The sequence below is a fragment of the Lutjanus erythropterus genome, chromosome 18 (assembly GCF_056507025.1).
Source record: "Lutjanus erythropterus isolate fLutEry1 chromosome 18, fLutEry1.hap2, whole genome shotgun sequence".
Taxonomy (NCBI): domain Eukaryota; kingdom Metazoa; phylum Chordata; class Actinopteri; order Lutjaniformes; family Lutjanidae; genus Lutjanus; species Lutjanus erythropterus.
The window spans coordinates 20915607-20934543 of NC_139334.1; the positions used below are offsets into that span (position 1 = coordinate 20915607).

Here is an 18937-nt window from a genome sequence, read left to right on the forward strand (position 1 = left end):
ATAACTGCAATATGACTTTTTTTTACCATATCATGTACCCCTAGTAGGAACTAGTTTCTCTCTATCAAACTACACCTACCAACAGAAACATTGAACTAGCTACCTCAGCAGTGCTAACATCACAACTCAGCCAAGGAGGACGCCATTAATGTTTACTTCCTGCACCGTCATAAGGAAGAGCCTCTCGTCCACGAGTAGATGCACTCTTCCTACTGTGTGGTGATTCGGATACTGGATGTGGTTTGGTAGAAAGAAAATGGTTTCTCCATGAACTGTTAACAGCCAGGGCTGTGGATTATATTGAGTAACCAAGTGATGATTTCAAATGTATTTTTTAGTGCTTTGAGCACCACAAGCCAAGTGACATTTGTCTCTATTACACTGTGAAGGCAGACATCTCTACAACCAATATCTCTAAAACACACCAAAACAATCTAGATGGATAAATAGCACTACAGGTAGGAGGAACACATGTATTTTTGATTTTGAGGTGGGCTGTCTCTTTAAAACAATAAACACAACAACTTTGCCTATCAAAGAACTACTAAAATCAGTCAGTGAGATAATAAGTCTGCCAGGATGACAGACAGTAGCTCCGCACAGGAAGAGCTTGTTCCTACTGTGACTTAATTAGCAGGTTGAAGACAGACGGGATCAAAAATACACACACACACACACACACATCTGAAATCATAATCCAGACGCATGCAGGACACACACACACGCTTAAATATATCTATTTCCTCGGATGCATGTTTGTGCACGCATGTCTCGCACAAACACACGCAATTATATCCAATTTCCCGGCATAAATTTCTCACTCGGATGCACACACACACAAAACAAACAAACAAACATGTACGCTTGACCATCTCGTGGCATGAAAACACAGCCCACGCACGCACACAGTCATTTTCCCTTGCACGAATACATAACCCAGACGTATTCAAAAATACAAACACACACATACACACACGTTCCAGTCTCACAACTGTAAACTTTCATTTTCTTACAGGGTCACTCTCTCGTTGCCCCTTGACTACTTAGTCTAAGTGCTCAATTAAGCATAGCTTGTTTAGCTGATTTTCCTCCCAGTTTTATTATTGTTGCCATGTGCTGTGCTACGTTCGCCTACACTTTTCACTTTTGGAATTTGTGAGTGATCTCAGTGCTTTACATCCATCCTCTTCCCTGTTTTGCATGCTTCTTTTGTGCTGAACATACCACTCTGCTTCCATAGTAAAGACTCATACTGCTGTAATGCTGACTGGCAAACTGTCATGTGGTGTAAGGTGTGTGATCATCTCATTTTCGGTATGAAATCATGCAATGATGTGATGAAATACTAAAAATCAGCTCCACTGTGCATCCTGCAGCGCAGTGTTCCTGGCTTTAATAATTGGTACCTCTAAATAGGAGGCAATGATGCAGAGAAAGCCTCCCATGTTGAGCAATCATAATTATCTGACTGAATCCGCTCTTACCATAACAGTATAATTATTATTATTATTCTAGGAACTCTCATGCATGATAAATGTTCTGAGTTTGCTGCCATGCCTGACCATGATGTTCACCATAGGCTGTTACAGAAAAAAGAGCAGGTTCTTAGTTCTGACCAGCTAAAACAACTAAAAAATGTACCTCCGTTCTACTGATATGAATGTTCTAAACCGTCATCAAATTATTGTTCTTACTGATTAACCAGTCATTATTAACTCACTAGAATACCCACAATACAGTGGTACAAACACACACGCGCTGCACCTTCTGAAAAAAAAAAGAAAAAGAGCAAATAGACAAAACACAAGCAACACATGCACATCATTTAGAAAACATGCTGAAAATATACACAGCACAACTAAATACACAAATATGCACTGACGAACTTGGTTATTATCTCTGATCATAACAGTGGTTTTCCAACATTTTGTTTTTTCAAAGTCCTTGATATTTTCCCCACTTTTCAATTTAAAAAATGCTTTACACATTTTTTCTTTAAATCTGCATGCTCCCGGGAGGTACATGCATACTGCAGATCAGACTAGATAAACAATAAATCAATTAATTGACAATTAAATTAATCGCCAATTATTCTTATAATTAATCAAACCTTTGGGTCACTACTTAAGAAAAAAAAAGTTCAAATTTTCTGATTCCAGCTTCTTAAACATGAATATTTTCTTGTTACTTCTGACCTGTACAGTAAACAGAATATCTTTTGGTTGGGAACAAAAAAATGATATTTGAGGACGTCATCTTGGGCTTTGGGAAACACTGATCAACATTTTTAACTATTTTCTGAACAGTTTAATAGACCAAACAACTAATCAGTTAATCGAGAAAATGATCAGCTTAACTGGTAATGAAAATAATCATTAGTTGCAGCTTTAAATCACACTGCATGCACAACATGGAGAAAGTACAAAACAAAATAACAGATGATACACAAACCCGAATTCATGAGTCACAAACTGTGGCAAAAGCAAGCATATCCAAGCTGTGTTCAGCCCTCTGGAAACACTTCCATTGTCATTTTGTGTATTTGCAGCACATTATTTGCAGTGTGTTTTCTAACTGCTGTGCATGTGCTGAATAATTGATGAAAATGTTTTTCATACATTGTTTTCGCTTGACTTATTTGCATGTGTTTTCTTCAGAGCCAAAAGCACCCATCTATTGTATTGTAAAAATGCAAAATGCTACTAGGACCCCAAGTTTCAATAACTGTCTGACCTCCTGCAAAAAGGGTCACTCCACCTTACAATGATCATGAACATCAATTTATATTATATTTTTTATTTATATTTTTTTAATGTCCTTTTTTTCCTCTCTCTCTCTAGAAACATCTAGCAGGCCAAACTGAACCTTATGGCTGGCCAACTTTGGCCTGTGTACCCCACTTTGGGCAGCCCTGATCTGACACAACCAGTAATTAACAAGACTAATACAACATGCAACATTTGTTGTCTTTGTGATGGACATTGACATTATGTAACCTTACATCTTCATTTTCATGAAATGACTTAATTTGTAAAATTTGTTACATCACTCCAGCAAATCTTTATTGCATTTTAACACCCGTTAGGTGCTTATTTCCACAATTGGTTAATATTTTTAGTGTATATCTACAAGACCTGAACAGCATTACAGTAAGCTGTATGCACTGAGCCAACAGTGCTAATACTGTAGCTACTGTTTTTGTGGTGAGAAAATAATATTTAAGTATTAACAAGGGCCAATTATTATCAATTAAAATCAAAGATTTATTGAACATTTGTAAATCTGTTCGCTTTTTCATGACATTAGCTCAAATTAGGTATGAAATAATGTAATATTATATGTTATGCAATAATGCAATCATGTCATTAATGATGTAGTAGTGTGTCACCTAAAACTAATAACCCACTGGACTCTCTCCTTGACTAACAACAGCTGACTCAGAGTCACTGCGGTGCACGTGGCCTCTCCTTGGCTCCAAGTTGAGCCACGCGCGTGCACGAGAGAGCTCGAGCGAGTACAATCCGGTAATTGTGCGTTACAATGAGAGAGAAAGTCTCCCTCCCTCCCTCCCCACCGGCTGGCCTCCTCCGGTCCTCCAAACCCCTCCAGTGAACCGTTTTCATAAATCATGTCATTAAGATAACGTCGAGAGCACAACTGGGGCTCATACATCACAGCACAGAGGCCCTACACTGGGACACACATCTTTATTTCTGCCCAGACTTTCAGTGCCTATCTAATGCATGGTTCTCTTACACTCTATATACAGTATCAGCATTAAATTTGGATGATTGTCTTAAAAATATCATTACTGGGAAAACAAACTGGCCAAACATGTTGCAAACTTACAACACACGCCATTTCGAAAGCCAAATTTACACCTTGGAGACTATTTACCACGTCTTGCTGTGTTTTGGGGGATTCAGTTACCTTTCTCTTGGCTAGTTACATCCAACAATGTGACAGAGACAGATCTCAGTCCGAGGCTTTCAGTGAAAATTAATGGCACTTGTCAAATAACGATGATTCACATGCAGCCTGGAGCCTGTGAGAGGCCTCACCTGTAGACACAGCTGAAACTGACACTAGTCAAATAAAGATCCTCATGCATGTTTTTGATTTTGCTGCTGGCATTACATAACGCTAAAAACTGGATTTAATAGATAAATCAGGGAGGCCATGCCAGCATACGGAGTCTTTGTGTCTGCTGTAATTGTTTTGGTTTATTTAAAAAAAAAAAAAAAATATGTTTAGATTTTTTTCAATGTAATTCTGTAGTATTTACAGGACTTTAAGACAGACACTGCTGATTTAACAGGCAGCCATTAGGGATTTGTTGTTTGACTTTATCCGACCTGGATGACTGAGAATCTTCATAGGCATATTGCTGTCAAAACGCAGTCATTAGCTACACTGATTGTAGCGCAGGGAGTCAGCCAAATGGCACACGACTGCCAGCACCCACAGTCTTTAAAAGAAAAAGAATGAGCTGAAGTTATTAACATCTGTCCCTGACGAAAAATAACTTCACCGAGCTTGATGATAATGTGTGTTTAGTGCACATTACCAATCACCAATGGCATTTTTGCCTCTGGAGATATTCTAAGACGAGATTCTTTTTCATAAAGATAAAAGTACTTTTAGATTGTCTTTTTTCCTCAGGTTTCTGGAAAGAATTTGTATGACATATCTGATGGTAACTACATATATATTAGGGCTGCACAGTGAATCTAAACATCATCGAAATCGCAATATGGTCAAATTGCAGGAAGCTGCAATTTTTTGACAAAGGAAAAATGTGTGAAAAGACAGCAATACAATGAAGTACTATAGTGCTGCAGAGATGTCCCAGCCTACAGATCTTGTTCTCCAGATGAAAGAAAACATATTTTGTTTGGTACAGACACCAAAAATTGTCACATCATCATGACTTTAAGTTTTTTCAGTGAAAATAAGCTTGGATGCAAAAACGATTACTCCCACTAATCATATCACAATTGCGATATCTGTCCAAATAATCACAATATAATTTTTTTTAAGCAAATAAGGCAGCCCTAATATAAATTGTGAATTGCTCCTTAATTTAGATTAGGAACTACAGAGTATGGTACAACTTGCCTGTAGTGTTAGCGATTGTTAAAGGTAGAGTAGGATTTGTCTGAGCTGTTCCTAAACACATCAGGATGTCAAATAACAGCATTTTGGGTTGGTGAAAAGGCCTGAGCACAGCAAAACACTAAGAAAAAATAAGGAAATACAGGCAGAGGGCAGGGTCTCTGCACATACAGCCACCACCACATACTTCTAGTGGGTCATAAGTGAAACATGTTTGTAGTCAGTCCACTTTAAGGTCCACTTCCACAGTAGGACAACAGAACACTAAGTTATACAGATGAAGTTGTGATTTTGTGATGTGATCTCTATTCTCTGATTTCAGCTTCTCAAATGGTAATACTTTCTGGTTATTTTTTTCCTCTATGTACTTATTTATATAATGTTTATTAGTATAGGGACAAGTAGCATAAACCAATGCCACACACCACAGCATTTACAACAAGCTCATTTGGAATGCCTGTCCATAGCTGCGCCTCTAAAATACATAAAACTCAACCACAAATACACACGAGACAGTACAAAACACACACTCAATAATAAATATGTACATTGTGAGCACAAAAATACAAATAGACACCAACTATAGCCCCATAAAACAAGAAGCACCAGATTATTCATTACCACACAACTGATCGCTTTTCAAAAACTGTTTCAGTTTGAGTTTAAAATGATCCAGATGAGGATCCAGTATGAGCTCTGGAGGTGAGTTATTCCACATGTTGATCCCCGATCAGAAAAAGCTGTTTGTCCAAATGAGGATTTATGTAGGGGCACCTTACATTTCCCATTAGATGCTCCATACAAACGGAATACCTTTGGGTTATTGATAAAACAAGACATTTGAGGATGTCAGCTTGGCTTTGAGAAACAGTGAGCAACATTTGCAATCATCTTTTGATACTTTATGGACAAACAACTGATCAGTTAATTAGGAAAATTAGCTTCACTTTAATCAATAATGAAAATAATGCTAGTTGCAGCCCTAATTTGAGCTATATGACAAATAACTGAAGCCTAATCATTTAATTATGGTTTAAAATATCTGTAACAATGCTACAGAAATTGCGTAAAAGCATTTTTGTGCCAGTGAACTTTTATACAGTCTATTTTGGGATACCAGAGATTAGCAGTGCTACCATTAGACCTAATGCCTGTTCACATTCAACTAATTTCTTATGACATTGTGATCATTCACGTTTGTGGAGGACGGTAATTATTTGACAGAGATAATAAATCTTTTGTGTTTATTTTAGGCATGTTGGTGCAATTTCTCCATATTAAATGGGGGGTTACTTTAATTATTACCCGCACACCCTGCCTGCAGCGTGCAATATAATAGGAGGAATTCATTCAAATTAATGTCTGAGTCACGTCTATCAAAAAATTGATTATCAGTACTTCATCTAATATTCACAAGCTTGTCAGAATTGCTGCCATCACGGTAAATCCCAGCTTCGTCCTGAAGCAGACACGTATATAAAGAGAAGCATTGAGAACAAAAGACAGATGTGTCCGGTTAAGTAGCCATCCTTCAGCACCATCATGGCTCATTTTAACCAAGCCATCCACGACCTCCATGCGTGGACATCTGTCTGTCAAGGATGGAACAAAAAAATGTTAATGTGTGCTGTTTAATGTGAGCCAAAGCACACATTAAATATGAAGGACGTGAGGCTCCACATGCCCTCCCAGACGGAGACACAAAAACTGGAAAAAAAAAAGAAGAGAGATGGGAGGCAGAGGGAGCTGATTTAGAGGCACAGGCACCCCATCCAGAATCAACATTACTTCAAACATGAGGTCATCTAAACATCTGTCTACAACATGTCCACCGGGAGTTCAATCAAAGCCCCGCTGAAACATGTACAATTGTTTCTGGAAATAAATATTAGGCCTAATTCGGCTGTGATTGGTGCAGCCACTCGGGAATCATTGCTAACTGCAGCCTCAGTCGATGGATAACACACACACACATGCACATGCACACACACTGTTTGACTTTATTTATTTGATTCCCCCTCTCTTCTTTTCTTCCTCTCCTTCATTTAGGCTAAGTGGCTTTATTTGTTCTTTCCCGACTGATTTCAGGTTCACTGTTTAAAATGAGGAGAGTCTGAGCGAGGCTCTGACAGTCTGGAGGCAAAGCTGCAGTAATCACACGCGGGGCGTCTGTCTCATGTCGTCACAGTCCATTTGCTGGAGACGGATCGATTTACTCATGGAGTTTAAAAAACGCTTCCACTGAGGAAATAACAAAGGACTTAGAGAAAACATTACAGCAACATGCATGTAACTAGAGAGATTTCCAGTTTCTGTTTTTTAGCTTGGTTTACTATGCATTTAATCATAATGACATTATTATTTTAATTTTGTTCTGCCCTACATCCATCTATTAATTGACTTTTTTCCCATAAAACATGAATTTCATTGAGTTTTTTTCAGATTAGCTTACAAATCCTCATAAGCTGTTCTACAGAGCAGCTATATATCACTTCTGCCTGCCTGTATCCAAAAGTTTTGAGTGAAACCAAACCACTAAAAAGTTAGAACAGCCCTTTACTAGGAAAAGTGATACAGTATGCAACTACTACCACCTTGTGGACAAAATGGGTAATGCCTGTTAAAGTATGGACTTTAGAGTTACTATTCAGTTTAGGCTGCTATTTCGAGGGTTTTATTCTAAGTAATCCAATGTGAGTATTTATTTATTTATTTATTTATTTATTTTTCTTAATTTTTAGGTGTGAAAATAATGAAGTCAATCAATGATCAAATTAGGATCACTGTAAATTACAATCAATGAAAAGAGCTAAGCCTATTTCCATTGAAACCCTCAGATTTATTCTGTTACTCATTAGAGAAATTTCTGCACTTTTGGTGAAAGCCCTATTATACAAAAAATTGTATTTTTTGCCACTTGGAGCCTTCCCACAGTTTCAAAGTGCAATTCACTTCTGCACCACCATGGTGAATACAAATAGTGCCTTGAAAACCTCATTCCCATTTCAGGGCGCCAGTCTCTATATTACAGCTCAGTGTAAAATGATTCTGAAGCTGCTGTGAGGTGTAACAGTTGTATGGCGTTGATTTAAAAAAAGAGATTAAATCGATTTATTAATTATCAATTTCTGTCAACTAACTTATTGATTAATCAACTAATTGTGTCAGCTCTTAAGTATGCACACAACAAAATGGATACTAATATCACTGAAACTGCACACTCAACACAGTAAAATAACTGATGCACTGCAGAATGACAAACTGTGCACAGATGACTTAAAAGAATACTAATGCAGCTTTTTTCCACTTGATTTACATTTAACTTACAGGCTCGAAAGACCAACTCACACATAAATTAACATCAATCTGTCTTCATCCTCGTTAACAGAGAAAAAAAAAGCCTCTGGAGGGGATGTGGAGTGAAGGTGTGGAGAAACACTGTGGTCATTCTGCTCAGGGTTAGAACCTCTGTCTCATCATTTTGGTGAGGACAGACGAACGCCCATCAGCCTCTGGCTGGAGGTCGAGTACAGCAGGTTGTCAGACCCAGGGGGCCTGTGAGGTGTAAACAGGGAGGGACAAGCAACAGAGCTAGAAAACATTCAGTATAGCACCTCTTTTCTCATAAAAATATCACCCGAGACAAGTTGCACCCTGAGTACTTTATAATGAATGAATGTTCATTGCCAATTTAAAAGTCTTTATCTACGAGAAGTCAACTGAAGTTCATAGGACTGACACACATAGACCCAGCATACACTGCTGATGGCAATGCAGCCATCTTTGCAGAGCACCTAAAATATAAAAAGCAAAGCAAGTGCCAAACAAGTAAACTCTTGGTCTGTAGTCTGTATTTTTCCAATGGCAGAAAATCCAGTACGCTGCACTTACTACAGTTTGGAGCCACTGTTAGTTCCTTTTTAAATAAACCATTGTACTATATGTAAGCAAAGCATTGGAGAAAATGAGGTAAATATTGGACTTTTTGAATCAAAGGGTAGTCATTCCACTGTAAAACACCTGCAATATACGGCACAAACTGTTATGAGAAACTCTTGACATTGCATGATTTTTTTGGAACAGTAAAAAGATTACATCATTAACTTTAAAAGCTTTGGAGTGGCAACTTGGAGGTGGGTGTCATACACATTTCTACTGGCTGTAACGTGGATTAACTAATCTAACTATAAAGCAAGAAATCTCTGCATGTATGCAACTTGCCTATCTCATGAACCGTTCATCTTATCTACTTCAAACTTGGCATGTGTATCTCTGGGGACCCACGGAAGTGCAATTTGAACACACAACGCAATCAATATTAATACAGTTTGAATAAACAGGCGAACAGCTGCTGCATGTCGCAAAGATGGCTGTGCCCAGTCAAAGCAGACTACAAGCTGCGGCTAAAAATCCTCACTCTTGATCATCTAAAGTATGGGAGCATTTTAGACAGAAACCCAGCAGCGTGGTTAGGGTTTGGGTTCTGTAAGCTCTGCAAAGTGGAAATGTCATCATAGCTTGGTAAGTGCTCTGCATGAACACTTTTAAGTCAAGTACTACAGTAAAAATACTGATTCTTCAGTTCATGAAAAGTGTTGCACTGACATAAAGTTACTAGACTCATCATGCATCATGTCTCAGGCATCATGGTAACTCTGGAAGTCACCCCCTCTCTGCTTCCCCCCCCTCTGTCTCCCCCCTCTCCTGTCTATCTTTGGCTTACCTATTATAAACATCCTCTATAATTACTATTTCTTTGATCAGGCATCAGGAGTATTAAGTATTAATGGGACAAGTTTCTGACATTTATTTTGAGAAAATGTTATATTAACAGAGTAACAAAAACATGATCTATAGAATAATCAATAAATTAGTCAATAGATTAATCAATGAATCAAAAAGAGATTCTAAAGAGCTAATTTGCATTTTAATGTTAATGTTTTGTTCTCAAGCTGCAAGCAGCAGCAGCACGAGGCCACGAGATCAGCCCACTGTGGATAGGCAGGTTTGGAACAAACACTGTACTACTGAGTAGATAAATTCTAGTTAAGAAGTAAACCGTTCGTTTAAGAAATGTAGGACCTACCAGCCTCTGTCAGTAGCCACAGGAACTGTGACAACAGTGACATCTGAAACACCACTTTAACTCCTTAATAGTCGCATTTTCACAACAGACAAGCAAGCTACAGACAGACTACAAGCTACAGAGATCCAGAAGCAACGTAGGAGAAGAGCAGGAAACAGAGAAAATGTTTTGGGATTCACTTCAAGGCCACAGCTGAAAATCTGTTAATAGAAGGAGGGAAAAGAACACAGTGTTCACCACAAACCAAGTTGGGAAAGAGATTTCTTAAGCATCTGATGAGTCACTTGTCCTGATTTTAGTGCATTATAGTTTGTATGATACTTTATGCTAATTTATATATGGAAATCTGACTATATAAAATAAAACTTGATTACTAAAATACTCCTATAATGAAGCCATGTGTAAAATGCAAGCACTTGAAAAATATCAAAAATGTATATTATAGGGAACTCTTAAAGAAAGATGAACAGTAACATTGTCTTATTGTGATTTCTGAATATGAAAACTAACAATACATCCCAAAGTTAGACAGCCTTTGCTAAAGACACTGTGGACAGAAAGATGAAAAACGCCCTTCGGTGTTGATCAGTGTGGTGAGTGAGCACAGAAACAACACCAAGACTACAAACATGAGGAAAGAGTTTTGTGGTCCTTATTGTTTACAGCTGTTGGCCTGATGTGCTGCAGAAAAAAAAGAGAAAAAACTGACACCATAATGAGACAGTCTACCCTTCTCTTATTCTTAATAATCCTTCACAGGCATGCTCGTTTGATAACTTCATATTGTTACTTGTTGTTCACAAATAAGATGAGAGGAACATGATACTGTAGTTGCAAATTATATTTTCTTCATGGAACATTTCATGCTCGACACCAAATCTGGCAAAAAAGAGCATTAGCAGCAGTTATGCGACTCCACAAATGAAGAGCAGAACATCATGACTCAAGTATAAGATACTTAACAATTTAGCGTCAAATAAGTACTCATTGAAATATAAAACTTTATATAGAGTCATAGATTAATGTTAAGGCTCATGTAAGATAGTGAAACAAAGAAGTAAGCAACTTGTACAAAATGATATGCAACTTGTACAAAATGATTTCCACGGGAACGGTTCATGTATCCTCAAACGATTATGCAACAAAGTCTTATTCTGAGCAGCCACATCATGCGAATGCATGACATTCATTCCACAAATACAGACACAACCACAATCCTTGACTGCTGGTCACAGAGCTGCACATGCAAAGAGCAATACAGGACTGAGATATACACAGTAACTGTTTATGACAGTTAATGAATACATATTCATTCACACTATCACAGATCACAGTGATCTTCCACACCCATATCAGACAACCACCAGCCAGTCACTGGTAGCACATGCAAATGGATGATGAGTTTGGCTCACTCACCAGCCTAAAAGGATTTGTAATCTATTAAGTGCCTGGTAAAATTAAAGCATAACTTGCCCTTTGACTGGTGGACAAAAAAGTTACTGTACCGTCTTTTCCGTGGGAATGCAATCTTACACACTGTCCACACACCTGCAGAAAGATCTCAGCTGCCTACTGCAGTCGTTCAAAGTGTTTTTCGATTAATTTGCTGCCTATATATCCTAACAATACAAGCAAAATCAAAACTACATTTTCAGAAACACACCTCATATAACAACTTTCAGACCATTATTTTTCACAACCTTGCTCAAAGATCTGAGGATTGTAAAAATGATTGACTACCAGCCTCGACTTTGGTTTTGGCCTACTCTTTTACATAAAGTGTATGACAAAAGTTTAGCACAAAATAAAGTTTAAGCCGGTAAAGGTTCCTGACTGGTCAGTACCAATATATTAATAAATAAATATATTAATAAACTCCTGGACAAATTATACCGCTATATCTATGTAATGTTAAACAGCTGACAGGACAAAATGCACCAAAGTGTGAGTTCAATTTACTAAATTTGATCAAAATGCATCTAAGTGCAAAAACACATTTAACTTGTGTGATGTCTTTATTTTTTGCACCAGATTATGGCAAGCAGTATCAATTAAAATATAAATAGAAAATGAATTGAAACTTTACCAAAATCGCAATATGGCCAATATGGTTGTAATTCAGCCATTCTCTAGGCCTACCTAACTCTATAGACAATTTACCTGTATGCTGTCCAATAAGATAGTAAATTGTGGTAAATAATATGGGTTATAAATCCAGGAGGAAGTAAATCTCTGGCACTGCAACCAAAACTGCACGTGCCTTCCTTATGTATCGTTTTGGAAGCCAAACTACTATTTAAGTTACACTAAACGTACACTGACTTTACTTTGCCCTTTTGCTTCAGGAAGCACAACTTGGCAACGTGTCAGCCGTCTTATGCAATTTTCAGTCACTACAGACAGAGTGAAGCCGGGTGTAGGAATTTTAACGTGAGGTTTAATGGCGTGAAGAAACGAGAGGGTTCACCTCTGCTCACTTCCTGGTTAGACATGATTTGCCTTCACTCTCACCTGCATCCAGATGGATGGATTCAAATTAAACTAAAGATGTTTGCACTCATGATTAAACTAATTCCACAAAGCTTGCTCTGTAAAAAAAAAAAAAAAAAAAAAATGATTACCTGTTCCACGGCTGTGCCGCTTACGCAGCTTTACTTAGCCTAGCTAACCAACAGGTGCTATGATGGCAGCCAGTCATCAATCAAGACCATTGAAACTGTGTATTAGCTTGATTAGACAGATTATTTTCACTGCCAAGGTAATATTTATTATCCTTGAGCGGAAATTTGTTGCACAGCCAGCAACAGTACAAACACCAATCAACATTCAATATATCACACAAAAAAGACAGATGTGTCCAAAGAAAAAAATAATTAGCTTAAGCTAGCAGTGAGGTTAAACCAATGGCGCAGCGCACACAGTGAAGTGTCTCTGACTGTCGCCGTTTTGTTCAGTAACTAGAAATGTCTCACAAGTCTGATATCATTGCCAGATAAATCCAGAAGCCTGTACAAGCCACAGATGTTGTTGTCATTATGCTAATCTTTAGCTGTCCTCCTTTAACAGTTCAATGTCTCAGCATTTCACAGAAGTTGTCAGGGGAAGAACATTGTAAGTATGAACTCACCACACGGAAGAAAACCTTTTGGCGACTTATAAGGAGGAAAAAACAAAGTTAGGAGGGTGCAAAGTATCAACAGATATTATTAATCCGAGAACAGATGGGGGTTGACCTCAGTAACTTTACAGGACAGTAAAAAATAAACCAAAATAAAAAACAAATATGGCGCGAAATTTCTTCTTCACTTACTGACCGGAGTCACTACCTGTGTGCTCAGTGCTGCCATTGGTGGCGGTAACCTGAATTGCAACAACGCTGATACTTGAACATGGCGGCCGAAATTTTTAGGAAATAGGATAAGAGTGTTTCTCTAACCATGGGCGCTTTCAAATCCAAGCAGTGACATTTTGGATTCATGTTAAAATTTCTCAAATTATTCTAAATATATACACAGTATTACTAAACATCTTGACAAAAAAAAACTAAATAATGTGATTTAATGTCATGTCTGAAGCATTTTACGGAGCCAAACATCACTTGTTCATGTCCTGTGATCTCAATGTTCAGATACATGAAATCGGCTAATAAAATTACATTATGACATTATTACAAATGAAATAGTTTGATATAAATATTACTTTACACCATGTTAATAGGTTAATAGGTTAATAGGCATTGTAGTAACTGGTACCCATTCGTAACTGGTCAGAACCAAGATATTGATACGCTCCTGGACAAACAATACTGCTGTCAGTATTCATGTACTGTTACATAAACATCTGACAGGGCGAAACATTAAAAAAAAAAAAAAGAAAGAAAAAAAAGAAAAAGAAAACTCATTAAACAATTTAACTTGTTACTTCTGCAAAAAAAAAAAAGTCACGATAAAATAAATGCTGAATCTTGTCACATCTTATATGTCATGCTTTTGTTTTATATACCAAATTATGAGAGCTGTATCGTCAAAAGTATTGATAAGTATCCGTATTGATAAGTAGTACTGATATCAGTATCAATAAAACCCTAACAATACCTTTTCTCTACTGAGCTGAAGACCAGCTTCAAAGTGTAACATTTGAAAAATTAATATTGGAATAATTTCCATGCACAAAAATACATAAGAAGACAAAAATAAACCCCTTTGAACCACTGGTTGAAACTTCAATATATATTTTTTAATTAATGAATTAGTTAAATACAAAAATAAATAAATAAATAAATACAAATTTATCATGTCTAGGTGGGATTCCTAGATTTGAGAAACTTGAAATTTGTTCACCTTATTTCTTCACTGTGCATTCATGTTCTATTATGTGACAATGCTGAGGTTAAAATCTGGGCAGGTTTATGGACAGAAAACACTTAGTTAGGCTCTGGGAAAGAACATGCTGCGGGTTAAAATGAACACTCTCGCGAGATTTGTCGCGGGTCTTCTTAACCAGCTGCACGCATGCGCCAACTGGCGGCTCCGCTGTGAACACACGTGAGATCCAGAACTATCTTGGTCTCACACGCATAATCTTTGTCCATGTGAACTACAGACTGTCCGCTGAAGACTGTTTATTCTGTCGTCGATTAACGACGCATGTGCGATTCCCTCCAGAAACATTTTGTACCGTCTTTTCCGTGGGAATGCAAATGAGGGGGGCGTCACTGCTGTATAGTTAAACGAGTAGCATGTAAGCTAACTTTAAGCTACATATTGTAGCAGCAGCAGCGTGCTCGCTGTTTACTGTAAACTGTTGCGTAACCTCAACGAGTCGTTTCAAAAAGATGAAGCGAAAGTATTGTCGGACTTACCAGCGGATCCACCGGCAATAATCTGATGGGAAGCCTCCCGGAGCATGCTGCGTGGCTTTGTGGCTGTCATTTTCACTGTTTCAGGTGTCTTATCAAAGCAGACATATGGGAGAAAACCGTTAGAAGTTATCTGTACTTGTAGCCTCGCGCGAATTCATTTATCATGTGTCATAAGTTGCTATAACAGTGAGCCTCAGCCCTGATGAACAGTCAGCGTACCTGCTTGTCCCTGTCCTGCTGTGTAGTGCGGTGTCTCAGCTGTATCTTGTCCTCAGGGTCTAGTTAGCTCAGAGTGTCTCCTGTAGCAGCAGCAGCAGCGGCGCAGCAGTGATATCTGTGAGTGCAGCTCTCAGGCTAGGCTAGGCTAATATGGAATCAATTACCTCCAAACTGCTGGTTCACATTTACCCTCCCATTGCCTCACACAGTCACAGCCATGAAGAGCTTGAATATTGTAAATAAAAAAAAATGATAAGCCATGACCCCTTCCTTACCAGTAATCGATATAAGGCAAACAGTTCCATTATGCGCACAAAGGTCACTTTATCCTCGTGAATGTACATTTACAGTCTGGACATTGTCTAAATGTATGTTTACTGTACACATACATTAAAGGCATCTTTTTTCTGCATTCTTACTTTCCTTTAGTGTAATATTTATATCTACTGAACTGTAAAGCAGTCCAGAGAGAGACAGAGGGAGTGTAAAACAGGATTTTCTCATGCTCCCAGATTCAGGTTCCAGCATGTTACACAGTCTGATTCATCAAATAAAACTTTCTGTCTTACTTGTTTTATAATCTGTCATTTGACAACCTAATTCAGAAGCTCAGATTAGATGATGTGTTACATGGTTTGCAAGTGTCCATTAAGAATTATATGCATTATTGATAAATGTTTTGATTATTGTTTTGATGAATTACTTAATTGTTAATCCATAAAATGTTAGACAGTAGTGATAAATGCCTGTTATATGGTAGTCAGTTTCTGCCAGTGTGATGAAAAAAAGATTGATCGAGTATTAATAATGAAAAACTTTCTTTAAATTACTTAATAGCTCAGAATAATGAGTTTGTATCTTGAAACAATGACTTCATCACGAAATAAAGAAAAACTTTCATGAAATAATGAGTTAGTATTAGAAAATAATGACTTACTTATCTCAAAATCCCCCAAAATATTGACTTAGTATAAAAAAAACCCCAGACTTAGTGTCTCAAAATTCTGAGAAACATTCAAAATAATGACATAACAGCTCAAATATAATGACCTACTCGTCTCAAAATCTCAATATAATTAATTACTTCTCTCTAAATCTTAAAATAATGACGGGGTATCTCAAAAATAATGAAATACTTTTGCGAAATAATGAGTTAAAATCTCGAAATAATGACTTACTTATCTCTAAATCTTAGAATATTTACTTAGTGTCTCAACATACTCAACATGAACAATAATGGCTCAGTATCAAAGTCTTTATTCTAAGATACCAACTCACTATTTCAAGGAATCATTACAGTGATTTCCAGGATCTTTTATTTTTCACCACACTGGCAGACGTCGGCTTCCATACTGTCACAAATTCCCAGAGCTCAAGGTGACATTGAACCTTTGTCTCACTAAACCCAAAGACACCCAGCTTACAGTCTCACGAAAGAGAGAAGAGCAGCAAGTTTTCATTTCTGTGAAGCTTGAGCCAGGAAACATTTCTTGCTAAATGCCTTTAATAATATTATCAAAATGTGTAATGAAGTGTTTGATCCCCTTTAAGAGTGTCCCTTTAAGAAAAGAGTGAAGCCTGGCTAAATAATTCAAAGCCACAACTCGTATCAGCATGCAATTTATCAAATATTGATAATCAATGGAGATTTGAGAGCACATTTCTAAAGCAGGTTATATAGAAGATTTACGAGGAGCACAGGCCAGTGAATTCTCATGTAAGTGGAATTTGCCCTTGAACAAAATTTCTAAAAATGGCCCTGGAGCTGGCAGGTTTGTGTAAGAGACGTTTACAGTACCAGGCTCCTTATATAAAGCACATACAGCCTTTGTCCCCCGTCTCGCTTATGTAATGTGAACCTCAGGTTTTAAAGACATATAGATTCCTGCTCCTTTAGCGGCTGACTGTTGTGTGAAATCAGAGGAGTATAAAGTAGGAATGTCTGTTTGTTTTACTGACGCAGCTCAACAAGTTTTATTCTCAATCATGTTTGAAAAATCAGCAGCACTTTGACAACTGACATCACAAACCTGTTACAATAAAATGGCATCTCTGTAGATTTTACACTTGTTGCAGTGGACTGAAGTGAATAGTTAACTGAAACACAGAAGTAATAAAGAGTTAACAGGATAATTAAAGGGGCAGTTCACCTACAATAAAACAATACTAGACTGATTTTTATGTTGGAGCTTCAGCGTGTTCAAGATCAAAGTTAAAGTTAAAGGTCAAAGTTATGATAAAGATAACATGTCAGGTCAAGATAAAGTGAGTCTGACATGATCAGTCAATTAATGGATTAGTTAACTGATCATCAAATAAATGAAAAAAAAGTCAATTTCAAGCAAAGAGCAAATTCACCAATGCTGGTTTCTGACGTCAGAGGATCTGCTGCTTTTCTGCAGTGATAGAAAGTAACAAAGTACATTTACTCAAGTACTTGTACTTGACATACTTATACTTTACTTAAGAATGATCATTTCCTGCTGCTTTATAGTTCCACTCCGCTACATTTCAGAGGGGAATATTGCCCTTTTTCCCTGCATCACATTTATCTGACAACCATATTTACAGAAAGCATGTGATAAGCTGATATGATACTGTACTCTGTAAAAACAAAAATGTTGAGAAAACTCTAAATTTCAAGGCAACTTACTTCAATATATATTCTGGAGTTTTGAGCCCAAATCAAACTCTTAAGTTTTGAAAAGGTTTTAGCAACTGATGTTTATTTCAGATAATATTCTTTTACATAAACTTGAACCTTTGAGTTTTAGTAAATTATCGCAACAAAAGAAGGTTATAGGTTGCCAAAACTTTGTTACGTTTATTTCAAAACTGTAAGCGCTTGAGTTTGATTCAGAACAGGTCTAAAGAAGGAAGCCGCCTTGAAATTATTGTATGTTTTTTCAACTTTCAACTCTCATCCATAGACTGAGATCACTGAGGAGGAGGAGGAGGAGGAGGAGCAGCACACAAAGTCTCTTTTACCAGTGATCATTAAATGTGTAACTCCTCCACCTTCTGCAGAAATGAAAACTGAAAAATAGGACATTGACAAGAAAAATATAAGCATACATACATACATTATCAGGGACATTCTTCTGATAATACTTGTGTACTTTTACTGAAGTAACATGTTGACCTTAGGAGTTATACTTGTATAATGTGACATACATTATTAGGCTGATATTTCTATTTTTACTTAAGTAAAAGGCCTGAATACGTCCACCACTGCTGTACTGTACTTGAGTACAGTTTTGGGTTGTGAGTATTTTTCCATTAAATGTTGTACTTTTGACTATCTGACAGCTATAGTTACTACTTTACAGATTCATGTTGGATACAATCCACATCCTCAGTACAAATAAACAAAAGAACTTAATATTATTTTTTAATTTTGTTACTTTACAGATTTAGATTTTTTGTTATCAACTAAACTGTACATGAGGTTGTTCACAACGTCCAACTACAACAGTAAAATGTTGCTTACATGTTCGTATGTAATAATATACCAGTAATGTAAAACTCTGAATGGACGTATTTTGCAAAATTAATATTTTTACTTTGTACTTTTTACTCAGAGTACATGTTGCTGGTATTTTACGCACTTTTTTGAGAGTACATTTGCAGTGTGGTATTGATGCGTATACTTTTCT

General features: G+C 37.2%; 1 protein-coding gene across 1 annotated transcript in view; it reads right to left on the minus strand.

Moving 5' to 3' along the window:
- The window catches only part of slc25a21 (solute carrier family 25 member 21), a 139563-nt gene extending 124038 nt beyond the window's left edge, over positions 1 to 15525 (minus strand). Inside the window, exons 1-2 of the mRNA XM_084743074.1 lie at positions 15282 to 15525; positions 15063 to 15150 (exon numbers count right to left, since the gene is read on the minus strand). Coding sequence (XP_084599200.1) covers positions 15063 to 15132 — 70 coding nt within the window. The 5' untranslated portion in view covers positions 15133 to 15150; positions 15282 to 15525. The remainder of the gene's footprint in view (positions 1 to 15062; positions 15151 to 15281) is intronic.
- Between the last annotated feature and the right edge of the window lie 3412 nt (positions 15526 to 18937).